This window comes from Dreissena polymorpha, chromosome 8 (assembly GCF_020536995.1).
Source record: "Dreissena polymorpha isolate Duluth1 chromosome 8, UMN_Dpol_1.0, whole genome shotgun sequence".
Lineage (NCBI taxonomy): Eukaryota > Metazoa > Mollusca > Bivalvia > Myida > Dreissenidae > Dreissena > Dreissena polymorpha.
Window position 1 is genome coordinate 98860725 of NC_068362.1, and position 21604 is coordinate 98882328.

At 37.5% G+C, this 21604-nt stretch overlaps 1 protein-coding gene across 3 annotated transcripts in view; it reads left to right on the forward strand.

Moving 5' to 3' along the window:
• Positions 1-21604, forward strand: part of LOC127841820 (polyhomeotic-like protein 2) — a 43259-nt gene that overhangs the window by 17549 nt on the left and 4106 nt on the right. For 2 of the 3 annotated variants that reach the window (XM_052370928.1, XM_052370931.1), the window contains exons 10-18: positions 247-493; positions 3499-3599; positions 5467-5680; positions 6145-6344; positions 13406-13555; positions 14525-14654; positions 16777-16932; positions 20421-20494; positions 20800-20958. In XM_052370928.1, the coding sequence (XP_052226888.1) occupies positions 247-493; positions 3499-3599; positions 5467-5680; positions 6145-6344; positions 13406-13555; positions 14525-14654; positions 16777-16932; positions 20421-20494; positions 20800-20958 (1431 nt within the window). The remainder of the gene's footprint in view (positions 1-246; positions 494-3498; positions 3600-5466; positions 5681-6144; positions 6345-13405; positions 13556-14524; positions 14655-16776; positions 16933-20420; positions 20495-20799; positions 20959-21604) is intronic. The other variant, XM_052370929.1, reaches the window with a different exon arrangement.

A 21604-nucleotide genomic window follows, 5' to 3' on the forward strand; every position in this document is an offset into this window, starting at 1 on the left:
GAAAAATAAAGGCAAATGGATTTGGAATAGAAAACCATCATTAATCAATTTTCCCCATGAATACATACACATTTTACCGTGCAGTAAATGATACATCAGCAAATGTAACCTAACAAATGAGTCGTGTTCTGAGAAAACTGAGCTTATTGCATGTGTGTAAAGTGTCATCCCAGATTAGCCTGTGCAGTCCGCACATGCACTAAGCCCATTTTTCTCAGAACATGGCTCAAATGTTAACAATTTCAGTCCAAGCCTGGTCAGCAGATCAACCTCGGGGCCAGCACAGGTCAAGGTCAGATCCAGCTCAACGGGTCCCAGGGGGGCATCCGGTTCTCTCAAGGTCAGCTGGTCAGCAACGGTGGCAGTGCCCAGCTGATCACGTCCCAGCCCGTGTTCACCAATCAGATGATACAGGCCATGTCCCAGCTGCAGCACTTCCAGCCACAGACACCCATCATGCTGACCCAGGGACAGCCCCCCACCCTCACCTCAGGTATGTACACTTCCAGCCACAGACCCCCATCATGTTGACCCAGGGACAGCCCCCCACCCTCACCTCAGGTATGTACACTTCCAGCCACAGACCCCCATCATGTTCACCCAGGGACAGCCCCCCACCCTCACCTCAGGTATGTACACTTCCAGCCACAGACACCCATCATTTTGACCCAGGGACAGCCCCCCACCCTCACCTCAGGTTTGTACACTTCCAGCCACAGACCCCCATCATGTTGACCCAGGGACAGCCTCCCACCCTCACCTCAGGTATGTACACTTCCAGCCACAGACCCCCATCATGTTGACCCAGGGACAGCCCCCAACCCTCACCTCAGGTATGTACACTTCCAGCCACAAACACCCATCATGTTGACCCAGGGACAGTCCCCCACCCTCACCTCAGGTATGTACACTTCCAGCCACAGACCCCCATCATGTTGACCCAGGGACAGCCTCCCACCCTCACCTCAGGTATGTACACTTCCAGCCACAGACCCCCATCATGCTGACCCAGGGACAGCCTCCCACCCTCACCTCAGGTATGTACACTTCCAGCCACAGACCCCCATCATGTTGACCCAGGGAGAGCCTCCCACCCTCACCTCAGGTATGTACTTTTCCAGCCACAGACCCCCATCATGCTGACCCAGGGACAGCCTCCCACCCTCACCTCAGGTATGTACACTTCCAGCCACAGACTCCCATCATGCTGACTCAGGGACAGCCCCCCACCCTCACCTCAGGTATGTACACTTCCAGCCACAGACCCCCATCATGCTGACCCAGGGACAGCCACCCACCCTCACCTCAGGTATGTACACTTCCAGCCACAGACCCCCATCATGCTGACCCAGGGACAGCCCCCACCCTCACCTCAGGTATGTTCACTTCCAGCCACAGACCCTCATCATGCTGACCCAGGGACAGCCCCCACTCTCACCTCAGGTATGTACACTTCCAGCCACAGACCCCCATCATGCTGACCCAGGGACAGCCCCCCACCCTCACCTCAGGTATGTACACTTCCAACCACAGACCCCCATCATGTTGACCCAGGGACAGCCTCCCACCCTCACCTCAGGTATTTAGCCCTTTACCACTTAGATACGTATCTTTATGCATTTACTGCTTAGATATGCATTTTGACACATTTGTTCTCCCTTAGAAAGTCAAATTCGATTGAAGGCGTTTCTTACTTGATTTAACCCTTTGCCACTTAGATATGTATTTTGACGCATTTGTAATCACTTAGGAAGTTAAATTTTATTAAAGACCTTTCGTACTATATTCAAGTTTTAAAGGATCATTTCCATTCCTAAGATACTGATGAGCAGCAAAAAGCATAAAACCTGAACAGCCTGCGAGTTACTCACAGGCTGTTCTGGTTTTTTGCTGGTATCAAAAGCCATTTTCATTTAGCTTCTGAGTGTGAAAGGGTTAAACTTACTTGCTGAAATAAGCATTTGAACGCATTTACTGCTTAGATATGCATTTTGACACATTTGTTGTCCCTTAGAAAGTCGAATTCAATTCAAGGTGTTTCTTACTTAATTAAAGTTTCAAAGGCTTCATTTCCAACACTGAACTGCTGTTGAACAGCAATCAGCTTTAAGCCTGAACAGACTAAGAGTAACTTGATGGTTGTACTGGATTTATGGTGGTTGCATGTAGCCATTTTCACTTTGCTTGTGAGTTGGAAGAGGTTTAACTCTCACACTAAGTTTAAACTACACTTGTACTATGTTTTGTACTACAAATGCTATTTTAGTCTTCTAATCAGGTTTGTACTGACTGTGAAGTATTGATCTGACCAGGTTTTCTACTCAGGTACTATTCTAGTTTGTTGCTCAAGCTAGGTACGATGTTTTCACCGTAAAACAAACTGGGTGTGCTATTCTAGATTAATACTCATTTTTTGCTTGGCTGTTTTCGGAGAAACCCCGAGGTATTGTCATAGTCAGCTTGCCGTGTCGCCCGCCGTCCGCGTCGTGATAACACTTTAACATTTTGTCATGGTTTTGAACACTGGCTATAAAATCGAAGTGCTTCCACCTACAACTTTGAAACTTCATATGTAGCTGCACCTTGATGAGTTCTACATGCCTCTCCCATTTTTGGGTCACTATGTCAAAGGTCAAGGTCTTAAAAAAAAATTAAAAAATCTGACAAGCTTTTATTTATTAAAAAATGCACCTGCAGCCGAGCGTTGGCACCCGTTATGCAGTGCTCTTGTTGTACATGTTCTATGTTTTGCACTGTGTATCCTTTTCGGTGTGCTACTCTAGTTTAACCAATCTGATGATACCAGAATATACCTTGAGTGCAAGGTATGCCAATGTATTCTCATTCGCTGCATTATTGCCTAAACTGCATTGCCATGTAATTCATTTGTATTGTAAATACCCAAACAAATTTTAATGTAAAAAAGGAAGACAGAATATCAAATACTAGCACTTTTGAGTATTTGCATAATGATTTAGCTGTTGTACTGGATGTTTATTTAGCTTATATCTGTTACATAAGTGGATATAATAAAGGAATTATTGTATTCTGTTATATATCATGGAAACTCACTTGTGTTTGCCATTGTGCCTTGCTCTGTGAAAACTGGTTGCAATGCATGTACATTAAGGGCTGTCCCAGATTAGTCTGTGCAATCCCATTTCTGCTTTTAACCCTTTCAGTGCTGGAACCGAATTTTGAAGGCCTTTGCAAACAGTTTGGATCCAGATGAGACGCCACAGAACGTGGCGTCTTATCTGGATCCAAACTGTTTGCTATTCTGATAGTATTCTTTGAAAAAAATCAAAGAAATTGCTTATTTTAGAAATTCAGCTGACGACATTTTAGCAGATGACAAATTACCCAGCATGCAAATGGTTAAGGAATTGTTCGTTTAAAGGAAGTCTCTTTTAAACAAAAAAAATTAAGTGTTAGCGTAAAGTGTTGTCCCTGATTAGCCTGTGTAGACTGCTTCATTGTATATGTACTCGCCTTCAGGTCAGAAGCTGTACATTAACCCAGTTCAGACCCAGAACCTGATGACTGGAGTGGCCACCATGAACACTGCCTTCAAAAGTCCCACACCACAGACTGTACAGGTAAGTCCCTCTCCCATTGGCAATAAACGACAACCATTGGGGAATACATATCTCACCTTCTACAAAAATGACCTAATCCAATTTGCTTAGAGCGGTCACGTGCCCATGGTGTACTCCGAGTAATCAAGTAGTCGGTTGAGATATATTTGTTAAACAGTTAGTAAATGATGGTGTATGGGATATACACACCCAGTACTTTCATACCATGCTCAAGCTTTGCTCTTGTATGGTATGAAATTACTGAGGGTGTACATCCCATATGCCATCATTTACTAACACTGTAACTAATAATACGCATTTAGAAGTTATTGATACCAATTGTTAATAATAATTAAAAAATCCATTTGGAGTTAAAATCTAACAATTTTGGAGAATACATGATACTCACTGTGAAATAAATTATAAATCTTTATTTGATTATTATACCCCCACAAACGAAGTTTAGGGGGTATATAGGAGTGAACTTGTCGGTCGGTCGGTCTGTCGGTCTGTCTGTTGGTCCGTATTAAGTGCCGCTCTCTAATTCAATAAGTTTTTATCCGATCTTCACCAAACTTGGTCAGAAGTTGTATCTAGATGATCTTAAGGCCAAGTTCGAACATGGGCCTTGCTGGGTCAAAAACTAGGTCACGGGGTCACTTAGTGCTTTTTAAACATTCAGCATGTTGTCCGCTCTCTAATTCAAGTAGTTTTCATCCGATCTTCACCAAACTTGGTCAGAAGTTGAATCTAGATGATCGGAATGCCAACTTCGAACATGGGTCATGCCAGATCAAAAACTAGGTCACAGGTTCACTTAGTACGTTTTACACATTGAGCATGGTGTCTGATCTCTATTTCAAGTAGTTTAAATTCAATCTTCACCACACTTGGTCAGAAGTTGTAACTAGATGATGTGTAGGTCAAGTTCGAACATGGGCCATGCTGGGTCAAATACTAGGTCACGGGGTCACTAAGTGTTTTAAACCTCACCATGTTGTCCGCTCTCTAATTCAAGTAGTTTTTATCCAATCTTCACCAAAATTGGTCAGAAGTTGTATCTTGATAATGTCTAGGGCAAGTTTGAATATGGGTCATGCCGGGTGAAAACAAGGTCACAGGGTCACTTAGTGCGTTTTAAGCATCACAACGTTGTCCGCTCTCTAATTTAAGTAGTTTTCATCCAATCTTCACCAAACTTGGTCAGAAGTTGTATCTAGATAATGTCTAGGTCAAGTTTGAATATGGGTCATGCCGGGTCTAAAACTAGGTCACGGGGTATCTTAGTGCGTTTTAAACCTCACCATGTTGTCCGCTCTATAATTCAAGTAGTTTTCATCCAATCCTCAATAAACTTGGTCACAAGTTTTATCTAAATGATCTCTAGTACAAATTTGAACATGGGCCATTCTGGGCCTAAAACTAGGTCACAGGGTCACTTAGTGCGTTTTTTAACATTCAGTATGGTGCCCACTCTCTAATTCAAGTAGTTTACATCCGATCTTCACCAAACTTGGTCAGAAGTTTTATGGAGATGATCTTAAGGCCAAGTTAGAACATGGGTATTTCTGGGTCAAACACTAGGTCAAGGGGTCACTTAGTGCGTTTTAAAAATTGAGCATGGTGTCCACTGTTTTTTGTGAAGACGACATGCAAAACATTATGTGTCAATGCGGCATGTTGGGGTATTCGTCACGTCTGTGACAAAGCTCTAGTTATATTTTGGATTTTCCCTACACAATGTATTGCACTTTGTTGTTGTATAGGTTTCAAAAGTATTAAGAAAGTATATGTTTTTAGGTAACAAAAAACATTTATTCTATGATTATAATTGAGTGCCAATCTGTGGTTCTTGTACCTGATATTGTTCTTTCGTATGGACTTTCAGAATGTTGCATTGCCTATTCAGAAGCAGACGACAGCCGCCCAGACTGGCAAGGTGCTTCTTCCATCCATGTCTAAAACCACCTCCACAGCTAAAGTGCCCCCAAACAGCGCCTCTGTTGGGGCCGCAAAATCCCCCAGTGGTCAAACTCTCAATAAAAACAAGGGGCGTCCCAAAGGTAGTGGGAAATCATCCCCAGCCATGTCTTCACCTTCTTGTAAGTGCAGGGATTATGTATGTATTTATTTATTTTGTTTAATATGTTGTGTACTAAAATTGTTGCAATTGTCTTCTAAGAAAAAGGTTGAACTGGATGTTTATGAGCTCAATGCATGTCTTTTAAACAAACATAAAATAAATGTGTGAAATTAAAAGACAAAAGCACTGAAAACACAAAATGGCAATTTTTTGTTGAAATATACTTGTATATACCTATACCTTTATGCTATTTATTTATTTAAATAAATTGAATTTTTACTGGAAACAAAAATGTTGAAATTACATCATAATAAGTAGATTAAGGTCCATAATGCTGATTGGGAAACATTCTAAAAGTGGTCGAATAACAACCAATATCTTACATTGTTCAAAGTTAGATGTAAGTCTGAAAAATTACTTAAAAGATCAAAATCTAAATCATTAAACTATACACTTTAATCTCTCAATTACCTATTGTTGTAGCTGCCAGTCAAGGAAAGCCAGACTCCTCCCCTAGCCAGTCCAAGCCAGCCACGCCCACTGTTGGCGGGTCACCTGACCAGAAGAGGGAGTCGGACTCGGAGTTTGACGGGCCCAGAAAGTCCATCAATGAGGACCAACTGTCCGCTGCCCAGCGCCCATACAACGAGGATCCACCTGGCATTGCCAAGAATGAGAAACTGGTAGGTTTGATGACTCATTTAAAAAAACAAAGTAAAACATCTTAAGGTGTATATTTGTGTCGCGTTCTGAGAAAACTGGGTTTAATGCATGTGCGTAAAATGTCATCCCAGATTAGTCTGTGCAGTGCACACAGGCTAATCAGGGACGACACTTTCTGCTTTTATGACATTTTTTGTTTAAATGAAGTCTCTTCTTAGCAAAAATCCAATTAAGGCAGAAAGTGTCGTCCCTGATAAGCCTGTGCGGACTGCTTTACGCACATGCATTATGCTCAGTTTTATCAGAACCTGACTCATTTAATGAAAATTAAAAATGAAATGTCATGCATAAAACAAAGTATGATGATTTACATAAAACTGTTGACAACTTACATGTAGCAAGGAAGAAATTTCATTTATATGAGTCGCACTCTGTGAAAACCATGCTGAATAGATGTGCAGTGTCATCCCAGAAAAGCCTTTGCAGTCAGCCAGCAGTTTTCCCCTTTACAAAGTTGGTATCGTTTAACAACACCATTCCTAATGAGACCATTTTTCTCCAATTTTAAAATAAATTCCCAATACACACAAAAATCCCAATTGGCAGAAACAATCAGCTAAAAATACCATACGCACCTGTTAATCCCTGTAGTCAAAACATCGCAGTCTACACAATAGGTCAGTATACCATTCTAAGCTTGTTTTCACAACACCCAACACTTAATCCATTTTTGTCCGGATTTTTCTCTGTATTGTGTACAGTACAATAACTGCTTCAATAATGAATCCTCTAAAACACTGTAACGGTATAGATACAGCATGTTTGTGGAAATGTCTATTCAAAATCAATCGCGGTATAATTTACTAAAAATGAACAACAAAATTTGAAACCAAAATTTAAAAAATTAAAAAGTCACTAAGCACCATAGATTTTATACGCAACTCAATACACCCACGCTTTCCATGCAGTAACATGACGTTTTACATAAGGGACATAATTTTCCCAAGGTTTTTTATCAGGACAAAGGATGAGTATCATATACATGTGCAGTGTTTATTTGAAGATAGAATTTGATGATGTCATGTTAATATGAAAATTAAAGTGTGTTTCAGATAACAAATTTTATTATTGTCATTTGAGAATGACACAAAATATTAACAGTTGGGGAAATAAATTAAATAATTTTTTTTTTTTAAAGCTTTATGTGTTGAAAAAAATGTTTTGACAATATTAAGCATGACGTGCACAATTTCCACAAGGATTACACCAGGCTGCATTCGTCAGTTTCCTAAGTAAATGGCCACCATTTTTTCGTAGGGACTGATAAGTGTGATAGGTATAGCGATGCCAGCAAACTACCACAAAGCCCCTAAAATTATACATTGATAGTGACAATACGTTAATGAATGTACTGACAAGATACATTAACCATACTTTGCTATCCCAAATCTAGAAGTTTTCCAAAAGTTTCCCAAATAGATATGACATTATTTCAACAGGGGACATTGTCTTCACATTATTTCATTATTTGTTCATAATATGTGATAAACATTGAACACGCAGAAATTGAATGTGTTTTAATTAAAAGCGATATATCAGCAAATAATTTTGTTCTTAAAACAATACACACTCTCTCATTCAAATTTGCATCTCTTAATGAGGAATTCAGGATCTAATTTAAATGAAAGTATTAAGTTAATCTTCAGTGCCCAAAGTGCGCGTACACTGGTAACATGTTTCATGCTGATATTCACTTCTCAAATTGTAATGAATGATGACACTTGACGTAAAGTTGCAAAATGCAATATAACATTAAATTGAATGTTTTAATGTTTGAGTTGTTTCCCTTGTACTGTTAATTTAAGTTGACTAAATTGCATATTAAAAACAGCTCACCTTAAAGTAAGGTGTGACTTGTTTGAGTAAAACAAATTCATAAACAACCTGCAGTGTGTTAAAAAAGTAAAGTTTCAGAATTTGAGGTGCTGGACCAATGCAGCAGACAGGCAATGGTTAACAATTTAAAATCAAGATATTACAACTGAACAACAGTTTGTTTAAAGGCAGTTAGTAATATATATACATGCTAATGTAAAATATCATACCCTTAATAGAAGTGTTAAACAAAACCTATTTACTTTCAACATATATGAAGATTATGATATAATGAATAAAACGTGTGCAATGTGATATCCTGAATAAAATATTCATACTTAGTATATCATAAAATGTTAAGAGCAGAAATGTTAAGTTCTACAAATTTTGGATACTAACAATATTTTTAAAATGCAGGTGTCGGAAAATTAGAGGAACACAATACTTGCATTAAACAATTTAAAGACACTCTTAAATTTTTCAATTGATGGTCAAAGTTGGTTATAAATGTATTGTCAATGTGCTTGTAAAATTCCATGCTGTATAGTAGAAATTATTTCTATATATTTTGCTTTTTAAGCTGTTGGGTGAAACCATTGTCTATAAGTGGTATAATACATAGTTATTAACCTAATAATTTGAATGTAATTTACTATTTCCGAAAGACATGTTCTTCCATGTTTATTAACAATGAATGACCCTAATCTGCTTGTCCAGTTAGCGCAGTGGTTGGTACGCCCGCGTCTCACTTAGGTGACTTAGGTGACCCTGGTTCAATCCACATTCCCGGAAGCATATGAGTTTGATTGGTGGTCACCATACTGGACAGACATGATTTTTCTTCAGGTTTTAAGGCCCCCTACCCCCATCCCAGCAAAACAAGACCATCTAAAAATTAAAAATTTTTCACTTACATAACATAGTTGAAAATTGCAGCTATTTTCAAAATATTTCCCTACTTTCACGAGTAAATGAAAAGCTAATTGGGTAGAAGTATGGGGACACTCTGGGTCCACACATAATGTGGCCTTCGGCTAGAATGGACAAGTAATGTAATTCCAATAAGTTATTTTTGGCCGGGGGGGGGGGGGGGGATTTGTTGAAAGCACGATCAATTGAAAACAAAATTAATATATTTGTTAAATCCTAATCGGTATACATTTTTTTTATGATTGGCTAGCATAGGGCACGGACATAAATGGTAACTGTCAAAAAATCGTCGCTACTTTCCGAAAATCAAAACGCTGCACATGTCCGCATCAAGAAATATTCTAAGTGATCGATTCGCAAAGTAAAACTGTTCCATAGCATATTGTAAAGCAATATGTTAGACAAATTATATATTGATTAATTATTTGCTCAGTAAATTGCTTTAATTTTTTTGGCATTCAAATGATATTCATATTTTATTTCATGTGCAGAACATGTACATTTTTTTAACAAACACATACTATGACAAATACAAATGCGCTGATACGTGGGGTCTGATTTATATTATTACGCATAGTATTCACCAGAAATGGCATCTATAAAGACTATAAAATAGTACAATAAGTGAGGGCTTGAGGAGTGCGGGGGGCACTGCGCTTTATCTCCATTGGGGACCTGCGTCCTCAGACCCCCCCACCTAATTTTCAGGATTTTAAATTTTGGACAATTGACACCCCTGTTTAATAGGAGGTTGCTTTACAAGTATTATTTGTTTAATGGATTGACTTGAAAAACCCAGTTATGCAAAAAGGTGCGTCCCCGAGGTCTCCCAATAGGTTTACGATAAGCGTCATCCGTCAAATTTATGCGTACAAATATGCTTGATTAGCGTTTCCAAGAACCCTTATGGTGATGGGAATGGTTGTTCGAAACCGATGAATGTGGCTTTAAATTGAGCCAATGTCAAAAAAATAGACATGGTGTGTGTTTTGTGTTTCATGCGAAAAAAGTAACAAGTTGTGAGGATTGTAGGATGTTAAAGCAAAATGCTACCGACAAAGCACCCAAACACCATTATGAAATCCTGACCTTAAAACTATTGAATTTAAATATTTAATTATACTGGTTTTTGGCACAATTTATTATAAATAAAAATGCTATTAATTTTCTTACATATTATATCACTTGCAAAACAAGTGTGCTTTTAAAGAGTTGTGTTAATTTCTAAGCTAGTCAGTTAAGGGTATATGTCGTTGCAAAGTGTTAGGGCACTGCCCACGATTCCCTCTGCTAGATTGTTTAAGTTTTTCAGTTTTGCCAACCTTTGAACCTTCACAAAACAATTCCTTTTGTAAACAGTCTTTATAATGATTAGCGTATGGCAAAAATAGATATCTCCTGATAATGTCTTTGAAGTGTCTTTATTTATATACTGGATTATAATATAAAAACAATCACATTACTTTTCAAAGCAAAAATGTATCTCAATACAGCTATTTATATAAAATAATTGTTGAACTTTTTTATGAATTATTGAACAGTTACCATACAATCATTTATGACTCAACCATAGTGCTTACTTGTGTAAAAGAGTACATATTCATATTTCTGTAGTTTCTTTTTTTGCCTTGAATTCAGAAGTAATGCTGCACATTTTCTCAATTCTTAGCAAGGAAACTGATTCAGTGTCATATAGAAAGAAAAAACGAATTAATTTACTGGTGGTAACTTTGTTGCAGTTCTTAAAGCCATGTTCCTTCTTGTTTGAGTTGGCTGTGCTCCAAAAACATGTTACTTCTTGTCTCAACAGGCTTGTAGATCAATGATGACATTAATATTCTAATAAAACCTAATATTTTTGCTGATTTTAGTTTTCTGTTGAGCAGATGCGGCAATATATCGCAAAATATCTGTGAAAATATTACCGGTAATCCAATTAGTGATAGATTTAATGTCATCATGACGAAGCCCAAATATTTGAATAGAACATACTCCAGCAATGTCATTCTGAGTTTGGTTTTCTGTGGAGCAGATGTGGCACTATCTCAGCAAAATATCTGTAAAAATATGAATGCAATTACCAACAGTTTTAATGTCATCATGACGAAGCTAAAAGGTACAGATGTTTTCAAAATATTTTAGCTTTAATTTAGTTTAGTTAAGGAAACAAGTAAATGTTGCATGATTTGTATGTCCCCCACCCACTATAGTGGGAGACATATTGTTTTTGACCTGTCTGTTAGTCTGTACGTTGGTCTGTTTGCTCCAACTTTAACATTTGCAATAACTTTTTCAATATTCAAGATAGCAACTTGATATTTGGCATGCATGTGTATCTCATGGAGCTGCACATTTTGAGTGGTGAAAGGTCAAGGTCATCCTTCAAGGTCAGAGGTCAAATATATGTGGCCAAAATCGCTCATTTTATGAATACTTTTGCAATATTGAAGATAGCATTTTTATGTTTGGCATGCATGTGTATCTCATGGGGCCGCACATTTTGAGTGGTGAAAGGTCAAGGTCATCCTTCAAGGTCAGAGGTCAAAAATATGTGGCCAAAATCGCTCATTTTATGAATACTTTGGCAATATTGAAGATAGCAACTTGATATTTGGCATGCCTGTGTATCTCATGGAGCCACACATGTTGAGTGGTGAAAGGTCAAGGTCATTCTTCAAGGTCAGAGGTCAAGTATATGTGGCCAAAATCGCTAATTTTATGAATACTTTGGCAATATTGAAGAAACCAACTTGATATTTGGCATGCATGTGAATCTCATGGAGCTGCACATTTTGAGTGGTTAAAGGTCAAGGTCATCCTTTAAGGTCAAACAAAAAATAATAATTTCAAAGCGGCTCAGAAGGGGACATAGTGTTTCTGACTTACACATTTTTCAATATTGAAGATAGCAACTTGATCTTTGGCATGCATGTGTATCTCTTGAAGCTGCACATTTTGAGTGGTGGAAATTCAAGGTCAAGGTCATCCTTCAAGGTAAAAAAAAAATAATAATTGTTTCAAAGCGGCGTTCTCATGAAGCTGCACATTTTGAGTGGTGGAAGTTCAAGGTCAAGGTCATCCTTCAAGGTCAAGGTCATTCTCAATGTCAAAGGTAAAAAAAATAAAATCAAAGAGGTGTTCTCATGAAGCTGCACATTTTGAGTGGTGGAAGTTCAAGGTCAAGGTCATTTTTCAAGATAAAAGGTCATCCTTCAAGGTCAAAGGTAAAAACAAAATCATAAAAATTTCAAAGCGGCGTTCTCATGAAGCTGCACATTTTGAGTGGTGGAAGGTCAAGGTCATGGTCATCCTTCAAGGTCATCCTTCAAGGTCAAAGGTCAAAAATAAATAAATTCAAAGCGGCGTTCTCATGAAGCTGCACACTTTGATTGGTGGAAGTTCAAGGTCAAGGTCATCCTTCAAGGTCAAGATCATCCTTCAAGGTTAAAGGTCATCCTTCAAGGTCAAAGGTCAAAAAAATAATATAAAAATTCTAAGCGGCATTCTCATGAAGCTGCAAATTTTGAGTGGTGGAAGTTCAAGGTCAAGGTCATCCTTCAAGGTCAAGGTCATCCTTCAAGGTCAAAGGTCAAAAAATCATTTTTAGTCAAAGCTGCGTTCTCATGAAGCTGCACATTTTGAGTGGTGGAAGTTCAAGGTCAAGGTCAAAATAAATAAATTTCAAAGCGGCGCAGAAGGGGACATAGTGTTTCTGACAAACACATTTCTTGTTTAAATCACATTGTCAATGATTTTGCATGATAAGTTTGATGTATAAACTGAATTTGTTTCCTTTTCAAGCACTACAAGTTTATTAAATATTTAAAACATTGTTCCTCTCACTTTTAAGTGTTTTGTAGCAAAGAACAAAAAAATGCCAATATCCCAATTTTGTCAAAAAAGTGCAATTTTTCCTATTCCAAAGGGATTAAGCCCTATCCTCAAAATAGTGAAAACAAATTGTTTAATTGAAAGAGTGCTAAAACTTAACTTAGGATGTGTCGAAAATATGTTGTAAATTAAACATGTAGATCCGTTAAGTTATATTATTTTATTCTGTTTTTGTAAAGATAGGTAACTATTCATTATAATAAAGAAGTAAAAATGTCATAATATAAATCAAGTCAAACCATGTGGGACTGTGTGGGCTGCCCAGGCTGATCTGGGGTGACACAACACTGATGAATTAAGCACTCTTTTGGCAGATGGCTGCTCATATTTAAATGTCATAAACATACAGTTAATGCAGTGTGTATATTTATACATGCATTTCCAGTCGGACAAGCTCTTATTAAACCCTGACTACCGTCCCAGCATCATAGCATCTGATCAACCTGTAGAGCGACAGCGGGCCATTGTGAAACCCCACATCCTCACTCATGTGATCGAGGGTTTCGTCATACAGGAGGGGCCAGAACCATTCCCGGTAAGTTAAAAGGGACTATAATGCTCACTCACTGAATGGCAGCAATTTCTGCAGCTTCAGCGAGTTTCCTCAAATTGTTATTTAAATTGTTAAAAGTTGTTTAGAACTTTGCTGGATCAATTTCAAAGTGAAGAGATTTTGTATACATTTAAAGGGGGAAGGGGCGTGATTTTTCTGCAGATTTTGGGAACTTAGGGACATTTTGCAGAAATACCTTATTCATTTGTAAAGAACCAAGCCTTTTGCTACTCAAAAGGATAAAGAAACTTGACTTCAGGAGTCTCCTTATTTCAAGTCATGGGCCTAAATGATGGTCCATTTAGTCCAAAATTGATTGAGATAGCGGAAGCCATGTTATTAAATCCAAGTTGAAGAGGTCCTTCAGTATTGAGATGAAACTTTGGTGAAATATATATATTCAACTTCCATAGCTTATAATTTTGGATGTCTTGGGATCAATGTCTTGTGGCAAATATCTTATTGCAAATATTTAAAATGTGGTTGCTGACCAATTATCTGCAACTCTTGCTACCAGTTGTTTATTAAAAATATATTTTATATACGATTTTACATCACTCACCCAGTCCTCTAAGCCGAAATGATCGGTAAAACAAAGTGTTTCTTTGTGTCGTTTGAACGAATCTGCATTAAAACTAAATTTAGGTTCACATCATTCATGCATAATCAGTTGTCAAACGAAAGTATGGTTGATATTCAAATGCATTATTTTTCTCTTTCTGGGATATTGTTTAGTATGTTGATACTGCATCTGCATTAACAAATATAAGTACATATGAAGTGAAAACACCAAAAATAAACAACGGTTCGATAGACACGTAAAAACTATTATACATGTATGCCCATAATATCACTTTAATGCATGCCTTTTCTGGTTTTGCAGATTGCAAATTAAAAAAAAAATTGGCTGCTTAATGAATGCAATCCCCTGACCATGTCCATCTGTCCCAGGTTCAAAGGTCATCCCTGCTGACTGAGTTCATTCCACCAAAGCCTGGTCAGCCTGTAGAGCAGTCCTCTCTTATCTCTATGGAGGATGAAGAGTTGGAGCAAGAAGGGGAGACAAGCCACGAAGAGTCCGGTGAGTTACCCCCCTTTGGTGACTAATTCAAAGAAAGTTACTTCCCTTGGTTCCATTGTGGTAAGTGGGTTCTAACTTGGTCCCATTTAAAAGGGGGAGACAACAATACCCTTGCATCATCCTATTTGATAGTTACTTCCCTTGGGCTAAGTGATATGTGAATAACTTCCCTTGGTCCCAATAAATATATTTTCTGAGTTTAGCGCCCCTTGGGCGGAGTGAAATGTGAATAACTTCCCTTGGTCCCAATAAATATATTTTCTGAGTTTAGCGCCCCTTGGGCGAAGTGAATTGTGAATTTCTTCCCTTGGTCCCAATAAATATATTTTCTGAGTTAAGTGCCCCAATTTTACATGAGTTTGTTTGCCATATTGATATGTGAATGAATTGCTGGTGGCCCAATCAGATCTTGGTTATATCCCTACAGACTCAATTGTATGGGACTTACTCCATAGTTGATTGAGCAGTGATTATTTTTGCTTTTATTTGTTACAGCCTGTGCCATTTGAATTGGGAAAATTAGCGCGATAAACCATTATATAAAAAAAAAATTTGAGCATTATAAATATGATTATAAGTAACAGAATTAAAATTGTTTTTAAGTGCATGTTCAGGCGTTTTTCTAGCCATTTTGGGAAAGGGAGTCTGGTCAAATTGGGAATGTTTTAATTGATAAAAGTGGCAAATTTGGTAATTATTTATCCACAAAAAGGACTAAATTAAAGTTATATATTTTGTAGGATGTTTAAATAAAATGTTCAGATCTAGAGTTAAGAAATCACAAGTCATAAGAGACTTCTTTCTTAAAAAAAAAAAACACATTTTTTTTTTTGGAAATTGGGAAATTTTTTGTCAGCTTTTTGGGAAAAAACAGATTTATGCGATTGGGAAGCAGCCGAAAATCGGTGGTAATTTTTAGCACAAAAAATCACTGTTAAGATATGACTGCGTAAGTATCCTTGTTCAAATATAGATTTGTGATTTAATCTCCTTGGTCTCAATATAGTCTTCTTGGTACCGGTGATATGGGAGTAATATATTTGGACTCAGTTTATGTACACATAACTTCTTTTGATTCCAGTGATATATAAATCAGATCTCTTGGTACCAATGGCTTTTTATTTAGGTTTTATTATATCTAGTACACTATTGTCCAAAATATATAATCAGATTATAAAATAGCTTAACATAACATTTTGACTTTTTATGCCCACGGATCAAATGATCGGGGGTATATTGTTTTTGGCCTGTCTGTCTGTCATTCTGTCCCAAAACTTTAACCTTGGTTTTGCAAGTTTTGCAATAACTTTTGTTGCAATATTGAAAATAGCAACTTGATATTTGGCATGCATGTGTATCTAATGGAGCTGCACAGTTTGAGTGGTGAAAGGTCAAGGTCAAGGTCATCCTTCAAGGTCAAAGGTCAAATATATGGCTTCAAAGCAGCGTCAAAACTTTAACCTTGGTCATAACTTTTGCAATATTGAAGATAGCAACTTTATATTTGGCATGCATGTGTATCTCATTGAGCTGCACATTTTGAGTGGTGAAAGGTCAAGGTCATCTTTCAAAGTCAAAGGTTAAATTCATGGCTTCAAAGCGGCGCAATAGGGGGCATTGTGTTTCTGACAAACACAGCTCTTGTTTTTAAATGTTATACATAGGCTTGCCTTATACTTCTTAATGCAAGAGATAAATTATAAGCTAATACTTTTAAGGTAAATTGAAATGAAAGCTTTTCCCTTTTAATCTTAGATCAAGGAACTCATCCTTTAGGCCTATGTTTCAGGCATCATTGGATGTCAGTCTATTTATTTGTTTTCAATAAGCAATGCTTAATAGAGGCATACCTCAACAATTAATCTCACTGAAGACTGTAATTTTCAACTGCCTTCCCATGTGAACATAGCTAAACAAATAGATCTTAACTGTACAGAACGTATTTTATCATGAAGAGTTGGATAATGGATAATGGTTAATCCATTAAGCATATTGGGCATTTTCCTCCTTTCAGTTATTTTGTAATAACAACCCTGTTTATTATTACAAAGCTAAAAGTGTGCTACTAAATAGTTTGATAGGCCATTCCTTGACACCAGATTTGTTGGTTCTTTCACTGCAGGTCCCATGTCCGGGCCATTGCAATGCGAGATCTGTAACACGATTTTCTCAAGTTTGAACCCCATTCAGCGTTTCTGCTCAAAATCATGCGCTAAGCGTTACAACGTAGGCTGTTCAAAACGTCTTCAGCACTTCCCCGGCAAAACCAAAGATTCTGGTACTTTTAAAGTATTCCTTCATGTGTTTCTAGAATAGTTTTGTGGTAAATTTTGGTTTTTACTTACTGTAGTTTATTCGTTTTTGACTGTTTAATTGGTCATTTTTTTTTAAGGTATATGGACTTGTTTGTTAACTGTGACATGTTGCTGGTGGTGTGTTTTAACGTTTGTGTGTGGAGATTTTATTATTGATGCGAATTTCATGTATTACTTTTTAATGTTTTTACCTTATTATTTTCTGAAGTATATGCACTATGCAGGTTCCTAAACACCATTTCATGCTAGCAGATTTAATGATTTTGCAATATATTTTTGATGTTAATACGTTGCAACAAGGTAGAAGGCAAGAAAACAAAGAAGTGGATATACTGGATTCACCATGGACCTTTACCTAGCTGTCAGTCTGTTTTGCAATGCAGCCACAAATAATTGTCTATTGGAGTACTTATATTTGAGCTGCCCTCTGTGAAAAGGGGGTTTAACCCTTTGCATGCTGGGAAATTTGTCGTCTGCTAAAATGTCTTCTGCTGAATTTCTAAAATTAGCATTTTCTAACATTTTTTTTCAAAGAATATTATCAGAATAGCAAACAGTTTGGATCCTGATGAGACGCCACATTCTTTGGCGTCTCATCTGGATCCAAACTGCTTGCAAAGGCCTTCAAAATTCGGTTCCCCCACTGAAAGGGTTAATGCATGTGCGTTTATTGTTGTACCAGATTAGCCTGTGCGATCAGGGATGACACTTTCCACTTTTATGATATTTTTTGTTTAAAGAAACTCTCTTCATAGCATAAATCCAGTTTAGGTGGAAAGTGTCATCTAATCTGGGATGACACTTCACTCACATGCTTTAAACCCCAACTTCACAGAGAGGGCCTCATTTACACTTTTCTATTAACACTTACAACTGCATGCCTTCTTAATGATGTTATAAATGAGTGCATGTGCACTTTAATTATCCTTCATTCACAATTGCTAAACTTATGCCCTTGTTTACAAGAGTTTATGCTGCAAATGAAAAACCTTTTTAGCTCACCTGATTGCTCAGGTGAGCTTTTGTGATCGGTCTTTGTCCGTCATCTGTCCGTCCATCCACATTTGTTTGTAAACCCTCTAGAGGGCACATTTCGAGTCCGATCTTCATGAAACTTGGTCAGAAGATTTGTCCCAATGATACCTTGATCGAGTTTGAAACTAGGTCACGTTGGGTCAAAAACTAGGTTACTAGGTCAAAAAAAAAGAAAAAAACTTGATAACACTGGAAAAGTCACATTTCATGCCCAATCTTCATGTAACATTGTCAAAATGTTTGTCAAAATGATATGTTGGTTGAGTTCAAAAGTGGTTCCGGCTGCTGAAAAACATGGCCGCCAATGGGCGGGGCAGTTTTCCTTATTTTGCTATAGTGAAACCTTGTAAACACTCTAGGGGCCATACTTCTTGTCCGATCTTCATGAAACTCGGTCAGAAGATTTGTCCCAATGATACCTCGATCCAGTTTGAAACTGCATCATGCTTGGTCAAAAACTAGGTCATTAGGTCAAAAAAAAAAGAAAAACCTTGTAAACACTGTAGAAGTCTCATTTCATGCCCAATCCTTATGTTACTTTGTCAAAATCATTGTCTTATTGATATGTTGGTTGCGTTCAAAAGTGGTTTCGGTCCCTTGAAAAACATGGCCGCCAGTGGGCGGGGCAGTTTTCCTTATTTGGCTATAGAGAAACTTTGTGAACACTCTAAAAGTCACAAATTTTGCCCAATCATCATGAAACTTGGTCAAAACATTGGTTTTATTGATATCTCTGACAAATTTGAAAATGGTCCAGATCGTTGAAAAAACATTGCCGCCAGTGGGGTATGCAGTTTTTTCTATATGTACATGTATATAGTGAAAACATGTGAACACTCAAGTAGTCACATTTTTGGCCCAATTTTCATGAAATTTTGTCAGACGATTTGTTTCCTAGATACAAGAGTTTAGTTCGAAAATGGTTCCGGTCCATTGAAAAACATGGCTGCCAGAGGGGAGGGGGGCGCATTTTCCTTATATTTATATAGTTAAAAAACTTGTGAATACTCTAGAAGTCACATTTTTTGCCCAATCATCATGGTGAAAACATTGGTTTTATTTATATCTCAGATAAGTTTGAAAATGGTCCCAATTGGTCTAAAAACATGGCCGCTAGGGGGGGGGAGGCAGTTTTCCTTATATGACTATAGAGAAACCTTGTGAACAATTTACAAGTCACATTTCTTGCATAATCATCGTAAAACTTAGTCAAGACATTGGTTTTATTGCTATCTTGTAAAGTTAGAAAATGGCTCAGATCGGTGAAAAAAAACACTTTTAAGCTCACCTGATTGCTCGTGTGAGGTTTTAGGATCTGTCTTTGTCCATCGTCAGTCCGTTCGTCTACATTTGGTATGTAAACTCTCTAGCATTCACATTTCTCAAGCATGCTTTATCAAAGTTGCTGAAAAGCTTTGTGACCACAAGATCTCAGTCAAGTTTGATAATAAGCAAAATCACATAATAAATGCCAGAATTATTGCCATTAGATTGTCAAAATATTCATGATATTATACAAAATCCTTATGAAACATTCTAGAGGCCACAATTTTGTTTTAGATTTTATTAATCTTTGTCATAATATTTTCATACTCCAGAGTTTTGGTTCAATAATGATGAAACTTGACCAGGATGTTTGTCTGGACAATATCTATGTCAAGTTTGACGTTTGGTAATGTGGGGACAAAATCTAGGTCATGGGGTCTAATATGACAAAAACCTTGTAAACACACTAGAGGCCTTAGTTTTGGTTCAATAATGATGATACTTGACGAGGATGTTTTTCTTGATGATATCTAGGCAATGTTTGACATTGGGTCATGTGGGGTCAAAATCTTGGTCAAGAGGTCCAAATCTTACAAAAACCTTGTAAACACATTTTAGCATTACTTGCAAATGTTTGCATTGCAAAAACCTCATGCAAATGGAAGTACTCAATCAGAATTAATCATATGCTCACACTGCAAAAGTAAACAGAAGAGAACCAATATAGTATGCTCTATAGTACTGAATTTTCAACTAAGCAATCAACAAGGCCTTGTAAAAAAAGGTGAGCGAACTAGGGCCATCTTGGCTCTCTTGTTTTTTATACCCTCCCCCCCACACACAAACCATATGCTTTTCAATATAGGTCCAGTCATATTAAAGTCCCTGTTACTAAAAATTCAAAACAGTTTAGGATAATCAGGCAGACCTAGGATTTTACAGTCAATTAAATAAATTAATTGGTAGAACAAAGAAAATCTGGTTTTTCGGAATGATTTGTGTAGAAGAATTAAACCATATAAACAATGGCTACACACTGAAACAAGTTGTATATTGTTATAAACCAACATTAGTGAATTTGTTATTTAAATTTTATAGTCATTATAAATACAACTTTATAGTGCACTGGTAACTGTGGTGGCTGTTACAGGTCGGGCCTTGAAAAGGAAGCGGAAAGGAAAGAAATCCTGGGGAGGAAGCAGGCACACAAGCTCTGGATCTATGGTAGATTTATCTCCCTTTATTTGTACTACAGTAGTGAACTGCCTTTGTATTTGTTCTTTTGATCCCCTTTGTATCTGAACAAAAAAAGTACTCTCCTTTTGTTGTTTTACATTAAATCCATGTTGTTCTTGAACTTTGGTAGGGACCTGTCTCTTTATGTGTGTACTTATTTAAGGAATCTTCTGGTGTTCTTGTACTTGTGTATGGTGATCATCCTTTATTCTTGTACTAATCTGGGATGACACTTTGCGCACAAGCATTAAGCCCTGTTTTCCCATAAAGAGGCTCATATGATTATTTTCCAGGCTGGTCCAGACATGGAGGACCAGAGCAGCTCGGTGAGTCAGGACACCCCGTCACCCTCGACAACACCCGACCTTCAGGTCACAACCTCGTCTCCTGAACAGCAGAGGTCAGGGAACAGCGAGTATGCCCCGCCCAACACTAGTCCCAGAAAGTGGAATGTAAGCTAAACCTGCGATGTTTTGCACTGACAATTGTTCTATGAGATACTGGGAAATGTGCCACACTGAGTCTTAGCGTTTTATCAAGCATACACTTTGTCCAAAATTAATTAAAATGAGGGTTCTGATTTCATGATTTAAGATTAAGCATTATAATTTAATCCTTTCCCACTTAGATATGTATGTTCACGCATTCGCAGTCTCTTAGAAAGTTATATTTAATTTAAGACCTTTCATACTAAATTCAAGTTTTAAAGACTTCATTTTCGGCCCTTAAATTACTGCTGAGCAGCAAACAGCATAAAACCTGAACAGACTGCGAGTTTCTTGCAGGCTGTTCTGGTTTTATGCTAATTGAAAAAGCCATTTTCACTTTGCTTCTTATAGGGAAAGGGTTAAGGACTTGAGCAATAAGGGGTATATTTGAGTCTCTCTTGTCGATCGGTTTATAAGTGTAAAATGCTTCGAGTTTGTGAAGTGAACCTCTTTTTCAATTCTCAAGCAATTAAATCGGATCATCAAATATGTTAATACTATTATTGTAATTATAGCTGGAGAATCAGTGCATAGTTGAAGTCTTTCTATGGTAAACCTCTAGTTGATAAAGTTTCAAAGTATGAAATAGTATGTTAGGGTGCAGGAGGTC